The sequence below is a fragment of the Adiantum capillus-veneris genome, chromosome 20 (assembly GCF_014529385.1).
Source record: "Adiantum capillus-veneris isolate H3 chromosome 20, ASM1452938v2, whole genome shotgun sequence".
Classification (NCBI taxonomy): Eukaryota; Viridiplantae; Streptophyta; class Polypodiopsida; order Polypodiales; family Pteridaceae; genus Adiantum; species Adiantum capillus-veneris.
Genome location: NC_140950.1, coordinates 102,859,945 through 102,886,833, shown reverse-complemented (window position 1 = coordinate 102,886,833; position 26,889 = coordinate 102,859,945). Strand labels below are relative to the sequence as shown.

The following is a 26,889-nucleotide window of genomic DNA, read 5'->3' as shown; positions in this document are numbered from 1 at the left end:
AGTGGCTTCATGTTCTCTTTTGGGAGTGCTGTTGTTACTTGGAGCAGAAAAAAGCAGCCTACAGTTGCTTTATCGAGCATAGAGTCAGAGTATAGAGGTGCAACAATTGTGGCGTGAGAGGTAGCTTGGCTACGTACTTTACTTGAGGACTTGGGAGTGCAGGTGGACCAACAGATTGTCATCCATTGTGACAACCTCAGCAGCATGCAGTTGGCTAGGAACCCAGTGTTCCATGCCAGGACCAAGCACATAGAGGTCCATTACCACTACATTCGAGAGCGAGTGTTGGCGGGCGACATCGACTTGGTCTACGTTAGCACAGAGGAGCAGATAGCGGATATCTTTACCAAGGCCCTCGGAGCTGAGAAGCTTCGACGTTTCCGGACTATGCTTGGACTCTGCGACATGTAGAGCTCGAGGGGGAGTGTTGAGATGTCGAGCTCTACATCTTGAGCTGGCATCCACTACGGGTCTTGGCCGCCCGCTTACGACATTTACTCACTTGCGCGTTAGGTGACCGACACGGAGGATCTCTGCCAGTGATTCTACAACTGGACTACACTTATAGTGCCATCCTAGTACGCTTCTAGCGAGTTCACACTTAGTGAGTGCATGTACATATATGCTACTTTTCAGTTTTAGCACTTAGTCATTTTGTACTCTCTTTTCTGTGAGAAGAAGAAGAAGCTTTCCATCTCTGTGTGCTTTGTGCTTGTCTTGTGTAGCTCTCTTGCATCCTCATTCTTTACAACATTGACTCCATTGGCTGTGATACTGCACTTTTTTGCAATTGTTGAGCATTGTCCTTCTGCATTTGAGTAACCTTTGATCTTAATAAATCCATTTTACTTTCTGGCAGAATCTGTCTCTCTGGAGGAGATTTTGGTGGTGACCTTTGTGTAGCTTTTTGGACTTTAGCTTTCATTGATCTTGAGTCGGGCCATTTGTAGGGGTTTGTACAAGATCATGATCTTGTTGATATTCATTACCATGTGCATCTTGATATGCATATGTGATCTTGGTCACCTGTAACTATTTGAATACTATTGGATTTGTCAGCTTTTGACTTTGACTTTTGGAGATCAACTGAAACTTCTATCCCATATAATCTTCATAGAGGCATTTATCTGTAGACTCTAATAGAATTTGGGTCAATTAGAAACTACCAACAACCATATGATCTTTCAATGGTTTTGGCCTTGAAAGGGTCTGTTGGCTAGAAGCTCTAAGGCTTCTAGTTGACATTGTGATTCTTGGTACATGAGCTGAGCTTGATGGATTTACAGCTCCCCCCTTCCTAGGGTGATCACTATAGTCTGCTTCCTTGTAAGAGTTCAAAATTGTTTGGATCTGATTTAGTCTCACCTTTTGGGATTGTGAAGGTACACTTTCAGTAGCATTGTTGACATTTTGCATTTGTAAACCTTCTACATAGTTTCCTGTGTATCACTGTGAAACATGACAAATTATTTCCCAAGTCAAGCTGTAGACAGCATTATCTTTGCCTTGATATTGTCTATCCCATGGGTTTTTCATGATATAAGATTTTGTGGTTTCAGGACCTAAGGCATCATAGATTCTAGACTCTCGTCTATATCTATGATTGTTTCGATCAAAGTATATGATCGTTTGATCACAACATCGAATCTTGATTTTTGATAGAGGAGAGTTTGGCTCTAAACAAATTTTTGGGTTCACTCAGGTAATATCCTGCAGCTCTAGAGAGGATGGGCTATAATAGATTCTTTCCTCTAAAATGAACCATCCTTTCTTATCTATCACTGGACACACTTCTATGAGCTGGTATGTGGGCCATTCAAACACTGGTTGATCCTTTTTGTAAAGTTTTCCTTTTTGGTCTACATGTGTGCATATGAATTATGTGTACCATACAATGCTAACATCATTCTGTCTAATGTGTTCCTTAAACTCGTGAATGATTGCACACATGTGGCAATGGATGCAGAATCATTTACACACCTAACAGTCTTTTCAACAGTTGGTGATATCTCGACACCTTGACCAAATTCATGCAAGAATTTGTTGTTCAAAGAATCAATTTTAAGATTTTCAGGTGTCTGTGTATCTTTATGCTGATTTTGGATTTGTAGTACTTTTACTGGTGCTTCTAATGGTAATGCAAAATCATCCGATTGCATTAAAAGTGACAAGTTAAATGTACTTACATCGAGATTTTCATTTCCAATTTTCTTTGTACCTTGCTTGGCAGTTGATGTATCCCTGTTGTTAGGATTTCTCGGACAATCTTTAGCAAAATGTCGACTTTTTCGTCCACAATCTGAGCAATATGCCATGACTGGTGATATCTCATTTGTTTCTGTTATGTAAAGATCTTGTTGAGGAGTTTCTGTTTTTGTGCTTGCCAAGTTGTCGGCATCTTCTTTTAAAACATTGAGCATCAAGTTGTAGACTGCTCCATCTTGACCTTTGTACTGTCTTTGGCTTGGTTCTCCAATTAGATTTTCTTCTGTTGGTTGATCTGTTGGATCTTGCAATTTCGGTTCTTGATTATAGATCTGACCACTGTAATCCATGTACAATGACCCTGATTGCATATGCACCAACTGTATGTTTTGCTAGCTTGTGCAGATTTCTAGATAAACACTTAGGTTAATTTTTTGCACTTCATCTTTAAGCTTGCAATACCTGGCTCGACTAAAACCTATGAACATCTAGGAGTTATCTGAATCTTGCTTTACTCTGATCAATAGGATCTTGGCTCTTGTGCCTCTTTTACTGCTTGGTCAATTTTCGGCTTCATTTTGACAAATTTAGAAATTTGTATGCCGCTCATGGCTTCGAGTTGATCGTTTTCATCTTTTTTCGGATATCCTTCGGCTATTCTGACTGTTTCGTTTGCTCAGTTTTTTCTGGCTGCTATTCTCGATTTTTTGCTCGCATTGCAGTACACTTCTTGGCTTTGCTTTTTTTTACTTGGCCGCTTTTGTGATGTTTGCTCGGTGTGTGTGTTGTTTGCTTTTCTACCTCTTTCTGGCTTTTTCGACGGTTTTCTTTTTATTTTTATAAAATTTTTGTGAAATTTTCAAATCAATTTTTTTGATTTTTTGTTTGATTCTTTTATGATTATTTTGAAAAAGTTTTATTTTCAAAGATTTTTTGGTGAATTTTTTTAATTTTTATGTGAATATTAGAGTTTTTGAAGATTTTATGAATTTTTTGTGATTTATTGAAATTTTTCCGGTTAGTTTTTGAATTTTCTGTGAGATTTTTACTATTTTTGTGATTTTTCAAATTTTTTAAAAAGAATTTTTTATTTTTTCATTGTTTTAATGGATTTTTTGTGATTTTTATTTTTTATTTCATTTTTATTGTTTTTTAATAAATGTTTTTTAATGATTTTTTGATGGTTTTAATTTATTTTATACTCACCTGTCTACACGCCGGACGGTGGCCATTGACTGCCGGCACTGAGCGCCGTTGATAGCGGGTGATAGCACTGACAACAATGTGTTGGCGCAACAGGGGTTGACTAAGTTAGAGTAGAGTGCAGCCTGGCGCGGGGTTCAAGGTTGAGCACGTGCCGGGGCAGTACAGAGTACAGGACTCGAGGAGAAAGACAGTGAGAGGGAGTAGGCATGTAGGATGTAGGCGTAGCATGCAGGTGGGCAGAGTGAGCGCGTTGGCAGCGTGTGCAGAACGAGAGAGAGAGAGAGAGAGAGAGAGAGAGAGAGAGAGAGAGAGAGAGAGAGAGAGAGAGAGAGAGAGAGAGAGAGAGAGAGAGAGAGAGAGAGAGAGAGAATCCGCAGCGCCACGCACCTGGGGTGCGCCTGATAGCGGGACCTGGGGGGGTACACGACAGAGGAACAGCGAGGGGGAGGGTGTGTGTGTGTGTAGTTGACTACGCGACAAGGCAGAACTTAGAGAGAGAGGAAAAGGGATAGATAGAGGGGGGAATGTTAATAATTGCTATTTGGAACTTGGGAGGAGAAGGAGAGGGAGTGAGGGGGTTAGTGAGAGGGGACTCATTATCGTGATTTTTGGGAGGGGAGGAGAGAGAGAGAGGGGGGAGGGAAGTGAGAGTGATAATAATCGGACTAGGGAGGGGGTGGGAAGGAGAGAGAGTTAGAGAGAGAGTGGGTGGGGTGGATTTACACGGAGAGAAAAAAAGAAAAAAGAATTTTAATGTAGCCAAAAATTGTCCCAGCACATCGTAAAGGTCTAGTCGACCAAGAATTATTATGCGCCGCAAGGCACGGCGTCGAGGTTATCCAAAAATTGTAAAAATTATCCAAAAAATACCCTTTTTTAAAAAAATCTTCACACATAGGGGATTAGTGCAGCCAAATAAATTCACAAAAATTCTCATCAATTCAATTGCCAAACAATTTCGTCAATAAAATCAAGACTAGACAATTAAACTGGCAAAATTAGCGACAAAATTAAGTCAAAATTTGACGCAATTGGAGTGTGTAATTCCCTATTTTGAGCTTAAAAACATCAAATATGCAATCAAAAATTGAATCAATCATGCAAATCAAACACTTTTTAGGCACAAACATTAATCAAATTGGCAATTTTTACCAATCTTTAGGTGCGCACACAAGAGGGTTAATCTTGTCAAAATTGTAATGTGATTTTACAAATCATTAGTTGGGCATGAATACAACACAAATCAATCATCACAATTGAAAAATCATTAAGCACACATTGATTTTTAGGTTCACAAACAAGGGCAAAATAGTGCACACAACCTAAAATTAGGCATACACACTCAATTAGAATGCACAAATACTTGCAATTGATCATTCAAGCATGCAATTAACTCAATTAGGCACCCAATTAGCAATGTACAATCACCAATCAACAATTGAACTTGAAAACGAACAATCCAAAATATTTCAATCCAGCATAGCATCAACATTGCATTGCAATAACATAGCATCAACATTACATTGCATCATGATGGGATCTCTACACAATTCTGCACATCTTTAGATTCTAGGGAGGTTGGGAATATCACCTTGATTACTTTTCCGTTGAAGATCGATTGACGGTTGAAAGCTCCAATTCGTAGAAGCAAATTAGTGTGTTGGTTAGAAAAATTAGTGAATTTAGCAAGGGATTAGTGTGTAAACACATAATTGACAAGATATGGTGACATATTATGGAATAATGAACAGATTGCTTTATGCACACATATCCAAAACCCACAAAAATATAAATACACAAGTGAAATTAGTGAGGAAACACATCCGATTATGCCACAATTACACTAGTGTAAGCCATCGTCTCCGGCAACGGTGCCAAATGTTGGGGTCCCATCGTTGCATAGCTCCAATGACCAACAAAATTATCAATTACCTGTTGAGAAATGCATCATATAAATGCAAAGGCATTATTCACTGCATGGTTATGGCACAAACCCTAACAGAATAACATCTCAAACCTTGCACCCTGAGTGGTCAAAATACGGTGCATGAAAGCTCTTTCTAAGCGCCCAACCTTCTTTTTGCGACAACATATCTCCAACAAAACTGTAAATAATCAAATACCAAAAACGCTAAATGTTTGCAAGTGAAATCAACAGAGAAATCAGATCAGCCTCAATGGATAAGAAAAATTGGCTGGCAAAACAAGACATACATTTGGCAACAACGCATCCATGACTCTCACAAAAGGTCAATTTCAATGCCATCCAGTTAGAGCACCTGTAGTCCATAGAGATCGGACTCACTTTATAGGAAAAATACATCAATTTGGTAGTTGAAATGAGCTCATGACAGATTGATAGAACAACTTTTCGGAACCCAGCTGTAATGCTCTCTCTCTATCACTTTGAGGGTTCTTGGATCTGCCTCAAATCGCTTAAGAATTGATTCGCCTACTACTAGCTTGGCTGTATGTTGCTTGCTTGATCCAAAACGACTAAAACTCCCAGAATCAACTGAACGATTGTCAAATTGAAAAAACATGAGCTCAACATTTGGCAACAACAAAGGTATACTCTCAAGCAAAAGAGAGCCCCTCTTACCAATCTCCTGCTTTTGCTTGAAGCACTCGAGAAGCGTTCCCCCAATATATGTTCCATGCACTAAATCACCCACCAATGCATTGAACAAGACCAACAAAGACTTGTTTATCTTTGCATTTAACAAGGTATACTTTACATATTGCCATAATTGCTCAACCAGGTTTTTAGTATCCTCATTCCCATGTTGAAATAGACGACCGAATCTTGGCCAACGGCTTCGCCACATACATGTGCTGCCACACCAGCCAATGGATACATACCATCGAATATTCTCATGTGCTTGATACACCTGCAATAGCTCATCGTACCTTGCATCAAATATATCCTCTCTTGTTGCATGCATCAAATTCGACAAGCAATTGTACACATCATCGTGCTTGTCCTTAGGGACCTATGCACAACAACACCATGTGAGTACGACAGTCAATTCGTAGACATGAGCTGACATGATGAACACATCAAAGAAATGGCCTACTTGGGGCAAGAGGTTCTCATCCCATGCCTTCTTGACATGAACTAGCATAGCAAAACTTTGCATGCGACTTGTTGCCGCCTTCCATCCTCGTCTTCTCTTTAGCAAAAAGGATCTTGATCCACAACCTTGAGGATGGCTTCGAGCTCTTGTTGGCTCTTATCAATGACAATGGTTGTGGGCCGAACGTCACCTAACCTTGCAAAGATCATCTTGAACGTGAGCTCTAGGGCCACCTTTTCTTGGTTGGTACCCACATCAATGCTGCATAACATCAGCCATATTGGAATCCCTATGCCGGTTTGGTTTGGCAAGACTGCACCATAGAGCGGTAGACCATAAATGTTTGTCTTGAAAGTGCTATCCATGGCCCATGAGTTCTGACATGAGAAACGAAGAGCGACTTGTAGCATCCACTCATCTTGAATGAGGAGGATGAATGGCCGCTTGTTCTCATCAGGATTTTGGGGACTGTAAGGCTGCACAAAGATTACCTATCCATACAAGAAGTATACTTGAGGATGCATGCTCACCCATCCAACTTAAGAAGTTGAGAATGTAGTATTACCTTCTTCAATTCTTGCAAACGTAGAGCCTCTGCAAGCATCGCACCCCATTTACTACCTACAAAGTTACCTACAATCAAAAGAAATGTTGGATCAAATGCTATCAAAAACTCAGCAGAGGAAAGACTTCCTAAAAATTCCAATGGCAAGTTAAGTACCACGAGTGCGTATTTGATGAAACAGCATCTGCACCTCTTTTGGTATCATAAAAAATCTGTAGATTACACGATCCAGCTCAGATGCATTTACCATGTGAAACCTTTCCTTGGAGATCGACATTTTGGCGACATGGCGGCACATCCCAACATCAAACAAATCATCCATACAGCATGCAACTACAACTGAATTCACTGGCAAGTGGTAAAGGTCAGCACATGGGCTAGGTATGAGCCCGGTGTGATCGCCATGGATTGCAATAGTCATCCTATCACCACCATGATAGTGTTGAACCACCACCCTAAATAGGCACCCACACCTCTTGGACTTTCGTTATCGCCGCTTATTCGCACCTCTCCGATCTATGCTTCCACCTCCATGGAAAATGTATTCTTGTAGCCATTTATATGCTCTATGCTTCCTTGAAGATTTGACTAGGACTAGCCGTATGTGATGTTATATCATGATTCTTGTCAATTGTTGCTCGACTTGAGATGGTGTTGTCTCGATTGAAGAGGTTGGGCAATTTGCGGTTCTGCTACTAATAGGCATCGCAGTTACATCACGATCAATGATCTTCTCTTTGAGTAAGCATCCAGATAGGCTGTGATTGAGTGTTTTATATAATCAAGAGGCAACCCATGTTGTCTCTTGTCTGTTCACCATTCCTTCTGGACGGCCTTGAGAGTGGAAGCCTCTCCAAGATGATTGTCATGTGCCAAAGGGCAATGGGCTGCATGAACAATGCGTGCCCAATCTTCCATAAAGGCAACCTTTAAGCCAGTAGATTTCAAGTGCAGGCAACCTATTTCCAGCCCTATACTTGGACAAAGCATCAAGGAGTCTTTCATCCTATTCCACTTCTTTAAATCAAACAATCCCGAACATCGATCGCTTGAAGTATTGCTAGTGACACGGTCTCCGTCCCTCCCAAATCTTTGGCCATTAAGGAGTATGTCATCTTGTCGAAGGAGAAAAATGTTTTTGATGTGTATGAAGACAGATCTAAGGCAACCCAAGAGCTTTGCGAATACCAACATGCGACTGAGCTGGGACTACCTCCATTGTTTTGTGGCAAGTTATCCATGCGATTATCCTCATTGATTGGTCAGTCATCTGGCCATTCTCCTTTAGTCATCGTTTCACCATTGAAATATCCACTCAATGGCTGGTCTCGATTACATTGATGGGAGGCATCTAATACACAACATCTCTCTCTCTCTCTCTCTCTCTCTCTCTCTCTCTCTCTCACTCACACTCACACACACACACACACACACACACACACACACACACACACACACACACACACGCACACTCACACACACTACCTGGTTCAAATCCATGCTGCCTTTGAGCTTCCAATCTGCTACGAAGTCTTCATCTGATTACTGATTACCGTCTCAGCTACCAGCCTCCCCTTCTCGTGCTCTCATCTCACCTCTGATTACTGATTCCTCATCTAATCGTTGTTTTCTTGATGTAATCTCTCATTACATTGCATTCCCGCGAGGCAAATTTGAAAATGGGTTGCCCGTCCACCCGAGGCTCATCCCGGTGGCCATCTTGTCATAGCCATGTTGGCCCATCATTTGCCACCTAGGACTCCACCTCAGCCCATTCGTGCCACGTTTTCAGCCCATGTCACTCTCCCATCCGAGTTTACCTCCCGACGTCTCCGTTTACCAAACCCCGTCCAAGTTTACTTTTTATAGCCACGTGTAACGCCCCGATGGCCTCAATCACAGCGCTCCACTTTCGCACCCTTGATCCCACCGCCTTAACTTCTTTAAAGTTCCCGTGCCCCTTAGTGTTGAAGAAAAGGGGGGGGGGGGATTGTCGTTATTGATGGAATTTATTGCCATCCAACCCATTATGTGAGTTCTACATAACCTCTCACATATTGTGACATTTGCAAAAAAAGGAAAGATTCACAATGCACAATGTGAAATATGAACCCTCGCTGACAGTGTGTGTGGAGAGAGAGAGAGAGAGAGAGAGAGAGCGTGTGTGCACACGCGCACGCAGGAGACTTTGTGTCGTGATATTTGCAACTAATTCTGGATGAGTGATAACTCTGGCTCACGGGAGATAGAGGGGAACTTTAATGGAAGAGAGAGAGAGAGATGTAGCAACCCCTGCACCTGTTAACTTCCCAATATATGAAATTAACTCCCCAATTGAGCGCGCGCACGCGCGCACACACACAAGGCAAAGATAGCAGTACTTTCCGAAAAATGCTCTCACCAGGCTAATTTTCACAGAGAAAACGTCCTACTCAGATTACATTAAGCAATGTTTCTTTCATCATCAGTCCCTACACATATATGCCCTTAATAGCCTACCAAGACACAAACAGTCTTAACACTTTCCCCCTGCTTATCATCAAAGGGTGAATTCATCACTGCATTTTACAAATGCTTCTGATCTTATCCCAAAATCAGCCACCTTGCTAATCTGTAGCCAGATAGCAGAGAGGAGAGCGCAATGAACAGAAACGCGCCATACGCCAATCCTATCGAAATCTCTGCTTTCGTGCAGAATGAGTCGGCCTCATCACACCCATATGCTCCATGAATGAGGATGTGCCTCTCTCTTAGATTGTGCGCAACTGCCGTGCCCGCAGAGCATGCCGACAAGATTAAATACGCAAAACCCTGCATCAAAAAGGCCATAACTTGTCCTTGGTACTAATGAAACTAATTTTTCAAATAATGGTGCTGAAACCTATGATCAATATTCAGCTCAAAAATTGAGTTTAGCAAAGTACAAATTGATGATAAAGCAAAGCAAAAATGGTAAAACTTTACAGTAATGTCTCCTTTAAAACCTGGTCATGGCCGAAATCGAACCACTGCGCCAGCGAGTCCGGCATAAGCATCCGTCCGCTGAACAAGTACCACAAGCCAAGCCCAATCTCTGCGAACGAATATAGGCATACGATTGCGCTTGCTGCCAGCACATACCTGAGAGGGGGGTAGACAAAATTGAGAGAAAAGAATGGAGCTATGTGCATGCGAAAAAAATGCCCAATTAATGCATCCTTTGGGAGCAAAAAATCAGTTGCAAAAGCACAAAAATAGATGCCTAGAAAAGGCAAAAACCATAGTGTGCATTGCAATTAGCATAGATTCAAAACAGGAAAATACACACATATGCAATCAATTCAATAGAACAATCAGAAAATCTCTTTAAACATTAGCCAGTAAAATGTGGATGTGAACTTGTAGAATTAGTGATAAAGCAAGTAAACCACTACCTATATGCGTCGAAGTCCGTCCATCTGACAGTGTGCAGTCTGCGGCGGACTGTCGCAGAATTGGTAATCATGAGGACAAGGGAGGCCAAAGAGAACGCCAGAGTTAGGAAGCGCAAGAGAAGGAGGAGGGCATCCGCTTTCGGATGCAACCGACCGCCGCCCTGCACCTTGCGCGACGGCGACAGTGTCTCGCCCCCATGCCCATAGTAGTGCACTACCTTGCCATTGTGCCCCCCTGCTGCAGGATGCTCTGGGGTCATTGAATTGAGGCCCCTCTCAGAAAACTCTGGGGAATCCATCTCTAGACACACACACACACACACACACACACACACACACACACACACACACACACACACACACACACACACACAGAGAGAGAGAGAGAGAGAGAGAGAGAGAGAGAGAGAGATCACTGGCAGCAAGTCCAGAATCAAAACTACAGGATGCACTTCACAGAGTCAAGCCTCTGCACTTGCGCTTGCGCAAAGGCATTTTCAAGGAATATATATGTTGGCGTGTACTACCTACGCAGCTATATGCTTGCGCCTATATTGGTGTGTTGCGCTATAGAGAGAGAGAGAGAGAGAGAGAGAGAGAGAGAGAGAGAGAGAAAGAGAGCATGTAGGTGGGCGTGCGGGAAGCGTGGAAGGGAATTGGCCGGCTCTGGGTAGTTGACGAGAGCCTTTACCATTTGGGAGCTGCAGGCTGGCACAACGAAAGCAAAGCCTCAGGGTCTACGTAATAGAAACGTTACGCATAATTATCTTTTGAGAAAATTACCAAAATACCCCTCTAATTTGTGGAAAATCCCAATATACCCCTCAAATTTAAAAAATTTCCAAAATACCCTTGTATCTATTTATTTTAGTTGGATCTTCAAGATTTTTTATTCTTTATTCTTGTTTGACAATGGAGATTGTTTTTGAGTGCTTGCATGTAATTTTTTGCAAATTACCTCCAAAAAAAGGCAATCATGTCTAAAAATAATGAAGGAATTCATCTCCAAAGCCTACATAACCAACTCAAATTTTAGTTTTAGCATCTTGTATGGTAGACAATCACTCTTCTTATAAAAAGCTACAAATTTTTTTGTTTTTGGAGAAATTTACTCTGACAACCAACCACGGATATTTTGGGTATTTTGGAAAATTTGAAGGGCATTTTGGGAATTTATGACAAATTATGGGGGTACTTTGGGAATTTTTGAAATTTGATAGGTATTGTGGAAATTTTCACAAATTAGAGGGGTATTTTGGTAATTTTCCCTTATCTTTTACTAGTATTGTTGGTCGCCTCTCGGGAGATAGCCTTAGCACAAGGTATCCAATATACCCCTCAAATTTAAAAATTCCGAAAATACCCTTGTATCTATTTTCGTTGGATCTTCAAGATTTTTTATTCTTTATTCTTGTTACTCGGTGAGCCCAAGGCTCTTTTTGCGGTTTCTGAACGAAGAAGCCACCACATGGCATTAGATTTAAATTATTAATTATTAAGAAAAACATCATTACGATGAAAAGCTCTTAAAAAAACTAACTGAATCGAATTAAAAAAAAGCTCTTCGTTGCTGCATTGCTCAATTGCGCTCAGAAGGACTTCGAACTTCTCCACAGACATCACAGGTTCCCAGAAGCAGCTCGAACAGGCAGTTCGCAAGTTCCTCAGAAGCAACAGGTTTGACTCTATCTACTCTTTGTAAGAGAGAGAGAGAGAGAGAGAGAGAGAGAGAGAGAGAGAGAGAGAGAGAGAGAGAGAGAGAGAGACCCTACTGTCTCGTCGCGCCAAGCAAAGTCCATGGTGCTAGAGAAATAGAGTCAGTACTTGAGGCAGCAACGAATAACAAGGGGAACCGAGTAGCGAGGGGTAGCTTCAAGTTGAGGCCGTTGAGCTGTAGCAACCAATGGAGGCACTGCCAGAAGCAATAGGGGAAGGACAAGGCTGGACTAGCTATAAAGGACGACAAGCAGCATGTAGCATATTGAAGCGAGCAACGTGGGTGGGGCAACCGAAAGAGAGCGACAGTTGGAGCCAATAAAGAATTGTAACGCTGGAAAAGACGACTTGCAGTTAAATAGGGAAGAAACGCAATCTCATTACAGGATAAATATTGGAGGTCATCAAGGGTTGTAAAGGGGCAGTCGAGTTGCAATGCGGCCTCCAAATTGCTAGAAGGTCGACCCAGTGCAAAGAATAGCTCGACCAGAGAAGCAAAGGGGAGAGGGGCCTTTCGGGCTGCGAAAAAGTGTTTCTCTTTTTGGAATACAACTACATATAAGCAAAGACTAAAGGGCAATTGAGCTAAAGTGAAGGACACTTTACATATTGAACTCTTATCGGTTACTACTGTAAGCACTTTCTTAATACTCTAAAAATGGTTTATATTAGCATCTTTTCAATTTTCATGGAGCTCGTCTCCTTCGTCTCACTAAAGTGGAAGTTTGTGACTATGACAAGTTCATAGTCCAGACTATTCAATTCCACTAATACCCTTGATGCACAATGAGATCCATCTCTTAATTAGAGTAGTGGAGAATGAGCGAAGGAGAGAGCGCAAGAGCAAGTGGAGTCTAGAGCCAAGAAGTTTGGTCAACAGATGTGGTTATGAACCTTGCGCACTCATGAATAAGGCTATAGCCAGTAGTGCAGGTGGAAAGATCTGTAGCGCCATTCAAAGAGGGAGGGGTCGCTCTGGGGGGGGGGGGGGGGGGGGGAAGGAAGTCTTTGAAGCAAGCTCACAAGGTGGCCAACAACAGAGCGGATGCTGAGGAAGAATTCCATTGCCATTAGCAGCAGCTGCAACATCTAGCTCTGGTTCCTGCAGTTTGGAAAATACATTACCATAAACATGGAAAAAATCATCGTCGGAATATTCTTTAGTATTCAGTAGAAGGTGGCCATAGTAGAGGAAGAAACCCCTCCCCACCCTCAGCTTCATCCCCGATAACTCAATGAAGTAGACCTCGTAGGCGGCATAGCCTCCACCTATTGAGCGTGCTGAAGGATTAGCGGTGCGGCGGTAATGCACATGATGAGACGCAAGGCAGAGGCCAAATACGAGACAGCTCTATGGTTGGTTGTCAAGGGTGAGGTCGTGAGAGAAACACTGGAGCGGGTCAGAGAGGATTTCATAGGCGTGCGTTATTTGCTGAAAGATCGTGGTGGCATCCTCAACATCGTGGTTGTGCTGTTGTTGTTTACCACGACGCCATCTGAAGGCGAGCTTGAGATAGGCAACGCGGATGTCTTGCATGTTGGCTTTTTCGTGCACCCCTCTGATCAGAACCCAGATCATGACGAGTGTTCGCCAAATTTATAGACGATTGGCGAGTATGCTAGCCCCACAGATTGATGGGTTGACAAAAACAAGCAAAACAATGGGAGCGCTCTTCAATGATAGCAGTTTTCCATCAGTTTTGTTTTTTTTAACGAGTTTCTTTTTGGCAATGTTCTTATCACGCTCAGCTGTTGAGCATGCAATAAAATTAGATCTAATTCTCTTTAAGCTTAATTAATAAGCTACATGCCCTATATTTATCCTAATATGTATTTTCTGTCTGGCAGGGAGAACATATACTCAAAACACTGGACATTTCGATTGCACAAGCGTAACTCCTGCTGGACTACACTGCAAGGTTCGTTATCTCCATCCAACTCTCCACAACTATGCGTTTGCTTGGCGCATCACATAAACACTACGGGGTAGGGCACTGCTTCCGTTTCTTATAATTTTTGGAGAGACCACAATGCCAACTCTCCACCATGCTTTTGTATGGCACTTCTGCATGACGTGCACTGTATACTTAGTATCTTCAATTTATGGCACTTCATTGCGAGATGAAATGTTTTAACTATACACATTCCTTTTCTGAAGCTTGAGTCAAAGATCGGTGTATAGCTTGGGCAATCCAAAAACATATGTACAACATTTCAGGTCAGTAAAGCATTTCATTTTAATTGCAATCCGTTGATGCTTTATCGATTTGCTTGTTTTAGAATTTTGTACATTTCTTCTTTTAGTTTTCTTTACATGCATGATGCTTTCGGAACTATACACTCAATATTGATCAACATCTGTATATGTTAATTATACATACAACTCTTTGCATATGGTAGGTAGGCAATACATAATAATAATAACATTTTTAACATGTGGTGTATTAAAAAATTAAATACATTAGTGAATACATGTAGTGTATTGTAATCGTAAATGCACTTTGTGCATCTTTACTTTAGACCTAAACAGTTGATGCCATACTATATTTGTCCTCGTTTCTCCCATACTAGGTGTCAATATGAAATTCTCAAGGCCTACAAGGTTACAGTCCAAGCGTCAAGAAGGCATGGAGAGAATTGCAACCAAGTTGTCAATTTGCATATGTTATGCTATATTCTATAGATGTTTACATAGGGAGGCCCACCAAGCAAGACTAGTTTTTTTGACAATGGAGATTGGTTTTTGAGTGCTTAGCATGTAATTTTTTGCAAATTACCTCCAAACAAAAAAGGCAATCATGTCTAAAGATAATGAAGGAATTCATCTCCAAAGCCTATGTTAGAAGCTGGACACACCCCACAGCATCTAACTACTCGGCGGACTATTATTTTTGTAATTATTCATTCATTGAGGAAAACCCGATTTTTCACCTTGTAAATATTGGGACTTACAGAAGTTTCCAGATTGTATCCCAGTTTTGATAGTTAGATTGAGTAGATGGTTGATTTTGGAACTTTAGGGTTTGAGAAGTTGTAAGGTATATATACCACTTTTTGATCTTAATGAAAAACCTTTTGTCATTTTAAACAAGTTTTAAGTCTGTGAGTGAGCGTACTGTGTACGTGAGAGAGAGTGTGAGCTTCGTCTCGACGCTACGTGTGCTATGGTGGTTGGAATCGAGTGCGGAGAAGTGCAGCGTGTTGCCCCCGACTGGAGCTACGAGCCGATACCAACATTGCGCGCGTACGGTCCGGCTTTGGGAGCTCCTTCTACGAGCTTTCATTTGTTGTTTGGGTGAGCATACATTATTTGATTTCGCATTGCAGCGTATCCACGCGTTCACATTGAGTAGAGCTACACATTAGGCACTTCAGATTTCAGAAACGAAGACCTGCAGATTTCGGCCAGACATCCTACGTGTTTCTGCATCGGGTGTTTTGGGTCGTGATTTTGGTTCATAGACCTTAGGGAGAGCGTCCAATAGGTATTAGTAAGGTCTCCTTCAAGTTCTATGGTGTTTCAAAAGTGTTTGATGGGTATTCGGCTCTAGCAAGCGTTGTAGGAAATATCCTCTTTTGCACTCTTGAAGGCTATGACTTAGAAAATTGGTAGGGACCTCTGTAGGAATTAGTTAGGAGTTGGTCGAGTGTACGTTGACACCTTATGCTTGCTTCCATGCGCCTGCGGATCGAGCTTCGTCCTTAGCTGACATTACTTGTTAGGTGAGTTCTCGCTGTGCTGACGTTTGTCGCGGCTTATCCGTCCAACATTGACGCCGCTGCCGGGGATGAAAACCTTAGGTAGGTGACCGAGACTAATCCTTGAGGATTGAGATTTTTGGCTTGCCAAGAGTCTTGCTTTACATTTAGATAGGATCAGAGGGTGGAGGACTCTCTAGGTCTTAGAGGGAGTCTAGGAAGCGTGTGTCTGGCCTACATCCTTCGACTTAGGTAGAGGAGGTAGACTTAGGTAGTTGTAGGTAATAGTCGAGTTCTAGAGTAGAAGTTGGGACGTGGTAGAAGCGGTGAGAGGAGAGCTTGAGAGTCCAGAGAGGCCAAAATACAACCAAAAACACCATTATTAACATTTCTTCATGATAGGTAGGAGTAGAGTAAGTAGGACATCATGATTCAGATCTAGAGCATTCCATGCATGTACACTTGCTTGGTAGAATCATTACAAGTTTTTAAAAGACTCAAAAGTGTGGTTGAAAGCCTAATTGACGTCCAAAAGTTACTGTGAGTGTTTTTGATAGGTCTTCAGAGCATCAGGAGCATTCCTGTCAGAAAAAACTTTAATTTTAAGCCAAGAGACATCCTATGCGTAGGATGTTTACAGGCCAATCTGGGAGGAATTTTTGGGATTTTGAGTTGACCAGTGTGTTCAGAAGATAGGATTTACCCTAATTTCAACTGGAAAGTGGAAATTTGGCCATATCTTGACAGGATAAGGCCAGATAGACTGAAATTGCAAGACATCCTACCCAAATAGTGCCAAAACATTAACTTGAGACCAAAACCATAAGATGGCTGCATGAGTGTGTCTTGCATGATATATTGAGTGACTTAAAGGGGTTTCACCCCATTTGGGTAAGAAAATTGGGTTCAAATTGGACTTTAGCACTTTTGATCGAGAAAAGAAAAAACAGCTGAAGTTTGGGACTTTTGACATCCAAATCAAAATCTAAGCATACCACTGAGATACTGACATCAAGGGGAAGCTGTGGAACAAATCTGGGGTCAAGCAAGCCAAAAAGACATCCTACGCGTAGGATGTCTTCTGAGTGATTTGGGACTCCAAACTGAAATCTGAGTATACCAAGGTGATTAGCAACTCAAGGGAAGCTTAAGCCTTGAGTTTAAATCCATTCTGATGAAAAACACATCCTACACGTAGGATGTCTAATGCAAGAAAATGAAGCCATAATTTGACTTAGAGCATTGTAAGGTGTTATATAGCCTAAGGCTAGCCTGCTAGTCAATTTTGGTCCAATTTGGAGTTGATTAGACTGATCAATACCATCAACAAGCCGTCGGAACAGATTCCTAACTCATTGACCAGCATATAGAATTCCAAATCAAAAAGTAAAAGCAGTTTTAAGCTCAACACAACAAGGGGAAACAACAGTGCAAAAATCCAGGCAAAATAAAGTAGGAGACATCCTACACGTAGGATGTCTATTGGGACATACTGTAGAGAAAATTTGACCTGGTCTAGACAGTGAGGTTCTATTTGGCTTAAGGGTTCCAGAACTTCTTTCAGAAGTGAATTTGGACCTTGGTTGCCCATTTGACAAAGCAAAGACTGAATTCAGACTTTTTCGCGTAAATTGGCCAACATCAGAAGGAAGTACTGTTTCAGATTAGCAACCTAATCCAGAACATCAGCAGTGTATAAAATACAATAGTGGTTGAGATTAACTCTCCAGTTATACCAATCATTACTAAGATAACCTCTAGCAGATAAATGCTTTGATTCAATTGCCGAAATTAAAACTCTTGTGTACAGGTATGTTCAGCAACAAAGCAAGAAGTTGTGCAGAAACTGACCCGCTTCCAGGTGAGTGGTTGAATTTGTTCTAAATTGCATTGATAAGTTTGATGAATTTAAGATCAAGAAGATACATTGTTAGAGACCAGAAGGTGACAGGTGACCAAGGTAGCTTAGTGTCCACCGAAGAGAGTGTAACTCGGGCAAGGCTAGATCCGCTAGCACCGATTATTGAGGAAGGTAGTGATACTGACACTTCGTCAGACAAATATTTCTTCATGATGGGTACTCAACAGCCAGGAGGTTTCACCTATGATGGACCTATGCGAGGAGGAAGCACCTCCCAAAATCCTTTGAATGATTCCAGGCTTACAGTGATCTTCTTAGAGGGAACAAACTCAAGAGGAGCCCTAGTCTATTCTGACTATCGAGGCCGCAAGTGCATTTGTATCGAAGAAAGGCCAGCACAAAGATTGGAGATAATCCGCGTGTATGATGATGGAGATAGATTCCGAGACAAAAAGGGGAACCACTATTTAATAGTTAGCAACCCTGAAGATTACAACAAATATGGAGATAACGTGGCTAAAGGGAAAATGGTTTCAGAAACTCAAGAGCTGCCACCAAACATTGATCGGCACAGAGCTATTTTAATGTACGATAAGAAAACAATCAGGATTCCAACTTATAACGAGAATGTGGGAATCTACAAACACGAGAGCAAGGGTATTGTCTCTTACTTTCGCAGCAAAGAACCATACATAAACGAACTAAGCAAAGACAAGGTTCTTTACTTATTCTCTTATGAAACTGCTACGGAGAAGGGCATAGTTTTTGTTGATAGATACGGGCGAGAATACCAACGTATTCTCCCAGAGGAAGTAGAAAGAGCAACAGGTCCAAGAGCATCAGCATATGTCCCTGAGGAATTGCCGAGAGCCGCCCACACCCCAAGCAAGTCAACAAATCCATTTTCAGATGAGTATGACACTACCTCACATTCCACCAGACAACAAGCATTCAACAACCAAGACCAACCAGCAAACCAGCCATCATTGCAGGCATGGCTTCAATAGAGTGCAACAATGGAACCAGACCGAAACCGAGATGGTTATCAAGCCACACGAGGGCTCAGGGATTTGCAAGAACCACCACACTATTCAAGGTATCAAGCAGAGAGTAAGCCAAAGACACAAGGGTCGACCGAGCTTGGAGGACCACCCATCGAACGAGTTCAAAGAGAAGAACCACCTCCAGCGATAACCGTTAGAGATTATGGCTTAAGAGCACCGTTGGGATAGGAACCAGCCTATTACAGAAGGCCTGAGGAGGTGTATAGATTTGGACGGGGTGATCCAATGATGAGGTTTGTAGACCATCGCAGAATTAGACCTTCTCAAGTGCAAAAATGGGTAAACAAGAAATACACATGAAATAGAGACCCAAGAGATCATGTAGCAGCCTTTGTGCGTGTAATTAGAGCCGAAGAGGTGTTAGATTTTCCTACCCAATTTGCATGGTTTGGACTAACCCTAGAGGATGATGCTGCAACTTGGTTTGACTCTGTGGAGCGCAGAGTGTTGAGATGTAGAGAGAAAGAGAGAGAGACGAAACAAGAGACACACCATATACGCTCCCAAAGACTGATTCATATTGAGGACAAGATACAAATATATAGGTGAGACCAAGTTCAGTAGAGTGAGCCATATATAGCTCCAACACCCCCACTCAAACAAAGGTCTCTAGCTTTGGATGAAAAAACCCTTGGGGAGTTCAAGGGAAAAACCCAAGCCCCTATACAATGTGAAATATGAACCAGCGGTGATGATGTGAAAGTGAATTGTGCATCTATGTACAAATGTTCAAGTGACTTAGATATCACAAGGTGCAAATGTGGAGTGTGCATAGTGCATGGTACCTAAAAGATTACAATGTCATATGTACAAAGCTATTACAATAGAAAAGAAGCTAATCTAGAAAGAGTGAGGCCGAAGCAACTCCGCACTTGGACAGTGTTCAACCATAATGGTTCCCTTACGTACTTCATACCTGACATAATGATAATGGATAGCAATGTGCTTTGACTTATTATGTTGAACATAGTCTTTTGCAAGACTAATAGCACTTTGGTTGTCACACCGCAAGGGTGTGCTAGAAAGAGGAGAGTGACCAATATCAACCAGCATTTGTCGAAGCCAAATCAACTCACGAGCTGCAAGTGATGCCGCAACATATTCTGACTCAGTCGTAGAAACTGCAACACAACGTTGTTTCTTGCTGGTCCAAGAAACAAGACAACCATTTATAAAGAAGCAATTTCCACTAGTAGATCGCATAGATAAATGTGAGCTTGCCCAGTCTGCATATGTGTAACTCAAAAGAGAAAGAGATTGCATAGAATCCGATGTGAGTTGTCGTCGATAGACTAAACCAAAATCTGTAGTGCCTTTCAAGTATTTCAATACACGCTTTGCAGCAGACCAATGCTTAAGAGAAGGACATGCAAGATGTTGTCCAAGATAGTTAGCAGCAAACAGAATATCAGGACGAGTGTTCATGCCAACAAACTGAATACATCCAATCAAGTTAGCATAAGGTTGATTTGTGACAAGTTGATCGCCATTGTCAGAAGTATTCTTTGTAGAGATCGCAAGACAAGGTGTGTTGGCTGAATGTGCAGATTCCATACCAAATTTTTGAATAGTATCTGCAATAAACTTTGACTGTCGAAGGAATAAAATACCTTTTGTACGGTTCCGTTGGATTTGAATGCCAAGACAAGAGTGAATCTCTCCAAGATCCACCATATCGAATGCAGAAGACAATAACTTTTTCACTTGCTGAAGAAATCCCAAATCATTGGAAACAAGGATGGTATCATCCACATAAAGAGCAAGAATCACAAAACTGCTACCTTGGCGTTTTATGTATAAGTTGGGGTCTGACGAGCAAGAGATGAATCCTTTAGAGGTGAGAAAAAGATCAAATTTTGTATACCAGGCTCGCGAAGCTTGTTTGAGACCATATAGTGCCTTATGGAGTTGAGCAACAAGGTCTTCTTTACCTGGAATAACAAACCCTTCTGGTTGTTCCATATAAATTTCCTCTTCCAAGTCACCATTAAGAAAAGCAGTTCGCACATCCATTTGATGAGCTTCTAAATCAAATTGAACAGCAAATGCCAATAAGACTCGAACACTTGTAATGCGAACAACTGGTGAAAAAGTCTCTTGGTAATCAACACCAGCTACTTGGGAGTAACCTTTTGCAACTAAACGCGCCTTGAACTTGTCAAAAGATCCATCTGCTTTTACTTTTGTTTTATACACCCACTTACATTTAATAGCTGTACGACCAGGAGGTAATTCAGTTAGTATCCATGTACCTTTAGAGATAAGAGAATCGTACTCTGCTTCCATAGACTCTTGCCATTGATCCTTTTGTGGTGAAGAGATAGCTTCATCATAAGTAACGGGATCTTCAGAAGTAGAAAAAGCATTATCAGCAATATCGTCATCATAAACATGACATGAGCCATGTTCAAAATCAATAGGCAGATCAACAAAAATATCAATATCATCATTGGCAACATTTGGAATGGATGGTTGTGAGGAGGAAAGTTGCTCTATAGGAAGAGTTTCATCTTCTGAAAGAAATGGAAAAGCTTGAAGCAATGATTTAGTATCATCAAAATCATCCATGGACCATGAGCCTCCCATAAGCTGTTCGTTAAAAGTAGCATCACGATTCACAATTACTTTCTTGGAGGAAGGGTCATAGAATTTGTAGCCTTTGGAAGTGTCAGAATATCCAATAAAAATAACTTTAAGACCAGGAGCATCAAGCTTTGTTCGTGTTTCTTTGGGAACATGAATATAAGCAATACATCCAAAGGTTCGAAAATGAGATACAGAAGGAATGTCACCTGTCCATGCTGTGATGGGTATCTTACCAGAGGGTGCAGTAGTAGGAAGATGATTCTGAATAAATGTTGCTGCCAAAGTAGCTTCAGCCGAGAAAGCACGAGATAAGCCAGAATGAATCAGCATACATCTTACAGCATTGAGAATAGTGCGATTCTTTCGTTCAGCAACACCATTCTATTGAGGCGAATATGGAATAGTGTGTTCATGATGAATTCCACTGTCAGCACAGTAACTCACAAACTCTTGAGAAACATATTCGCCTCCATTGTCACTACGAAGCTTCTTAAGGCGACGACCAGTTTGAAGTTCCGCAGCCTTGTGGAATTGTTTGAAAACAAATAAGGCTTCAGATTTTTGTCTAAGTAGAAATACTGTCGTATACCTTGAGAAATCATCAATGAAAGTAATGAAGTAGCGATATTGTGATCTCGAAGAAGGTAGAGGTCCACATATATCAGTATGAACAAGATCCAATATGTCATGAGAATGAGTTGTATTTGAAAGAGGAAAGGGTTTACGATTGTGTTTCCCAAGAGCACAAAATTCACAAATTCCCATATGGGGATGGGCTTTAAGATCCATGCCATGAACAAGATCACGACGTTGAAGATCAAGGAGTTTTGAGAATTCAGCATGAACAAAACGGTGATGCCATACTTTGCAATCATGATCACCTGGAGCAGTGACAATATTTGCTACAGCATCATTGAGAGAGAGTTCAAACAAATTACCGTTTCGAGGAGCAGTGGCTATAGTCTGTCCATCTTTCTCAATTCGGCATTTGGTATAATCAAATCCAACAAACAGACCAAGATCAACAAGTCTAGCAACTGAAAGAAGATTACGTTGAAGATCTGGTACATGTAATACTCCTCGCAAAATTCGAGTGGAAGAAGATAAGGTACCAAGATATAAGTCTCCAATACCCTTTACTTGACAAGTAGTATCATCAGCAAGATAAACAACACGTTGAACTGGCAGTGGATGATAGTTATGGAGCCACTTAGACTGATATGTCATATTTCCTGTAGCACCAGAATCGACAATAAAAAGTGATCCATCACGTACATGAAGTATTCTGTCTGGAGCAACTGAACATAGGACGCAGCTTGTTTCTGGTACAATGTTGTTTCGATGTTCAGTAGCATATGCTCTATTTCGATCTGTGTCGAATCGACACTTATAGCACATATAAGTGGGATGATCAGATCGTCCACAATATTCACAAGAAGAAGAAGAAGAGTCTCTAGATAAACGTGGTTGTTTTGTGATAATATTGTGTTCTTCATTATATTGACGTGCCCAACAATCATCTTCAGTATGGCCATTTCTGTTGCAGTAAGAACATTGCTTATTAGGAAATTTGAGACGAGAGAAAATATTACCGCGACGGCCACCTCTGCGGTTTCCTCGTTGAAATGGACGCCTTCGAGCATAAAAAGCACGTTCCATCTGTTGTGACTCAGTCTCCTCTTGTGAAATCATAGCTGTATCGTGACCAACATTCCGACGTTCTCGACGTTGAGAGTATTCAATTAAAGACATGCAAGCTTGGTCGAAATCAAGACCATCTTTATTAGAGAGAATAGTAACAATGTTATCATAAGAAGAGTCCTTCACCGTATCAAGGAGAAGTGTAATCAGTTGCTTTTGTGGAACAGGATCACCGACAGCAGCAAGTTGATTAATAATAGATTTGAAAGACTCAATATGTCCCGTCATGGCAGTACCAACTTCATATTGTAACTTGTTAAGGAACCCTCTCAAATAAAGTATTTCTGTAACAGATTTCTTCTGAAAGTTTGCAATAAGGTACTTCCATACGTCATGGGAAGTAGGCAGTTCATACATATCAAGCAAAAGGGAATCAGTAAGAGCAGAAAGAATATACCGACGAGCTGCTTTATCACGTCGTTGCCAATCCGTATAGGCAACATTCCAATCTTCAAATATAGGTCCTTCAGTGATAAGCATGTTATCATTATCCGTATCAACAGGCTGAGGCGGACAAACACGATTTCCAAGAACAACATCGGAGAGTTCATCGCCTTCAAGAATTAACAACATCTTTGCTTTCCAGCCTGGAAATCCTTGACCTTGGAAAGGAGGAACAGAACGCTGGCCAGAAGGAAAGCCGTTGACGAGAATATTCATAGCCATATCTTGTTGCGAGAAGACGTATAAGATAAGATCGCAGAATCTGCACACCATATATGGTGAAGGCCGCAATTGAGAATGAGAGGGATATGAGTACTGCGTTCTGTCAATGATAAACGTAAGAAGGATGCTCAAGGAACGTCCAAAGATGTGAGAGACGTCACCCAAAAAAGACAGGGTAAAGGAGACGTTAATAATAAACGAGTCCTCAAAATAGAGTGGCGTGAGACGCAAGATTGACGGCAACAATACGAATAGAAAAAAGCTAAATCTTCTCGAAAAAGTTAACGCCAAAATAAGAAAAAAAATCGCGGACGCTTCACGAAGAAGTAGGACGAAGAAAGATGCGTCAAGCTCTATTGCAGTAAAAACAGCATAACTTTCTGCTGCAAACTCTGATTGACGCAAACCTAGAACTCAAATCGAAGAGCTCGAGGAGATGAACAAGTTTTGGATGAAAAGTGCTATTGCGCTTTTTCCGTTTCTCCAAATTTTGAGCAGAACAGCAAGAAAAATTGAGATGAAGTAAGGGTCATTAACAAGAAAACGTAATCAACGATTAGATTGATTATAAATAAACGCCACATAAAACACTAATCATATTCTTCTTAACACAAAACAATCACAGTTAACAAGAATCAACGTTCAAAAATAAAATTTGTAACAATTTTGAATCTTACATGCGAATCGCATACACATACTGTTGTCACCATGAATTGAATCGGCGCGTGATCGTTACCGCTCTGATACCATGTTGAGATGTAGAGAGAAAGAGAGAGAGACGAGACAAGAGACACACCATATATGCTCCCAAAGACTGATTCATATTGAGGACAAGATACAAATATATAGGTGAGACCAAGTTCAGTAGAGTGAGCCATATATAGCTCCAACACAGAGACTTTGAGTCGATGGAGGAAGTGTTTGACGAGTTTATTCAGGAATTCTCTCAAAGGGGAATAGCTCATAATACCGTCTCACAAATCCATAAATTCAAACAAAAAGAAGGAGAATCTGTATGGAAGGCAGCCCTAAGACTAAAAAGATATGTTAAGTTCTGTCCTGTTGAAGAATTGCCATTAACTCAGTCCAGACTTATGATGATATTCATCCAAGGACTAAGGAATGCAGATGTCCAGAAAGACTTACATATGAAGAGGAGCACGACGTTGAATGAGTTGACCAAGGAGGCTCTGTACCATGTGGACAATTGTGCGGTCTACAAAGAAGGGGAGTTCAAGGACCTTGATGACGATTCATCTTCACAGCAAAGTGGGAGCAAGTCTTCCAAGACAACACTGAAAGGAGAAATAGTGGTAAACCAGGATCAGCTCGTAGATGAAGTGCTAAAAAAGATCAACTTGTACGCCAAACCCCAGGCTAAACAGCCCAAGTGGTGTGCTATTGAACAAAAATGGACAAACCATGGGACCGAGGAATGTTACTATAACAAGGGATATGTGAGGGAGAGACCTTATCCTCCCCAAGCTCCCGTAGCTTCCCCTCAAGTTCCACTGATGCCTAGATATCAAGCAGCCAACTTACCAGGACCTGTAGGTGTAGAAAGACCACAACCGGTGTTGGGGCAACAACCACCCCTACCAGGTTTACGACCAGTTGGTATAAGATACACGCCAACGGTAACTGAATCAGAGGAAAAGGCTTTGGTGCCTATGCATGCATATTATGAAGATCCCAATGGATATGCGGCAAACCCTATCTATTATCCACCGAAAGAACCCTCGACACCACAACCATGGAGCATGATAGGGAATCAAGGACCACCAACTGCTGCACAGGTCGCAAGAGAAGGAAGTTATAGCTTAGATGAACGAACATTGTTGTTCATAGCCAATGGAGGCATGGGTGGACAGAGACAGGCTTACCAGCAACAACGAGGGGCTCAAGGAGCACCTCAACAACCCAAGGGACCTTGTTACAAGTGTGGCGGAGACCATTGGCTGAGAGATTGTCCTCATGATGAAATCATTAGAGTCAATGCGTATTGCCCAGAATGTGGAACTACTCATTTGATTCCCGATTGCCCTAAAAACCTGAGCAAAGGAGCAAAAACCACCTTGAACCTGTTGGAGACAGTACCTTCCAGTGGAGGATCGGAAAATGAAACAATCATACCTATTCAGGCGGTAACACAAGCCCAAGCCCAAAGAAGGACGAACGAACCCATAATAGAAGAACCAAAAACAGAGGCCCAAAGTTTAGAAACGAAAAATCAGAGAAGCACTTGGAAAGCGAGAAAGGCACGTAGGAAAGCCAGGAAAGAACGAGAGCAAACAACCCTATCCGATGAGTTGAAACATACAAAGAACAGATTGGAGCGGTTAGAAGATCTAGTTAGCTTAAGCTCACACACCACAACAGCCATAGCACCCAAGGAAATAGTAGAGCCCAAAAGTGCAGGATCAGGAGGATCTGTACTGGCAGACAAGGTAAACGAGCAGCTGGATGCGCTTCTAAAAGCTTATGAAGCTCGACTTAAAAAGAACCAAACCCAGGATGCAGAAATAGAAAAACAAAGGTTGGATATGTGTAAAAAGATGATCGAGACGGCTCAATCATTGATGGAAGACCCGTTGGGTAAACCGGCAAATTGTCATGACGTACCAGCTCTAACCCCTATCCAACCAACGTTAGAGAAACATGAAGAAACAAAGGAAAGACTCACTAATGATTATGAATCCAGAGGAGAGCCTATCATAGTGCCAAATACCACCGATGGGGCAAGTGACGAGGTCCATCCTAAAATATTGGCAGAAATGGGAAAGGACGGTAACGGTCTAGATGATCTATGGAAGCAAATCCGAGAGGCCAACGAGGCTAATAGGATGAGTAACCACATGAATAGCACGAAAAAAGAAAAGAACGTGATCTTACCTCCTATTGAAGAATTTGAGGCAACATCACAAATGAACTTTGAGATACATTCACAAGGGGGAGACCAAGGATCTATTAGTTCGGGGCACAGCCAACCAGACTCTTTGAGAACTTTACCCTCTTACCTGGGAGAATATGAAGCTAAGTCGGAAGTGAGAGCACTCCCATCTCAAAGACTTCCTTCTAACAAGGTGATGGATTCACAAGGATTGATTGAGCTGTTATCCACCCCGGTGGC

The 26,889-nt window shown here is 41.6% G+C and overlaps 2 protein-coding genes across 2 annotated transcripts; both read right to left on the bottom strand.

Moving 5' to 3' along the window:
- Positions 1–4,892: 4,892 nt before the first annotated feature.
- Positions 4,893–7,850, bottom strand: LOC147433004 (uncharacterized). Its single transcript, XM_086492751.1, has 6 exons — positions 7,210–7,850; positions 7,054–7,121; positions 6,684–6,979; positions 6,489–6,600; positions 6,014–6,404; positions 4,893–5,926 (listed from the first exon to the last, which is right to left on the bottom strand). Exons 1-6 carry the CDS (start codon positions 7,472–7,474, stop codon positions 5,757–5,759), a joined length of 1,302 nt encoding a protein of 433 aa, XP_086348877.1. The 5' UTR covers positions 7,475–7,850; the 3' UTR covers positions 4,893–5,756.
- A 558-nt stretch (positions 7,851–8,408) lies between these two features.
- On the bottom strand, positions 8,409–11,032 carry LOC147433003 (CASP-like protein 4C1). The gene is made up of 3 exons (XM_086492749.1): positions 10,467–11,032; positions 10,038–10,173; positions 8,409–9,864 (listed from the first exon to the last, which is right to left on the bottom strand). Exons 1-3 carry the CDS (start codon positions 10,763–10,765, stop codon positions 9,637–9,639), a joined length of 663 nt encoding a protein of 220 aa, XP_086348875.1. The 5' UTR covers positions 10,766–11,032; the 3' UTR covers positions 8,409–9,636.
- Between the last annotated feature and the right edge of the window lie 15,857 nt (positions 11,033–26,889).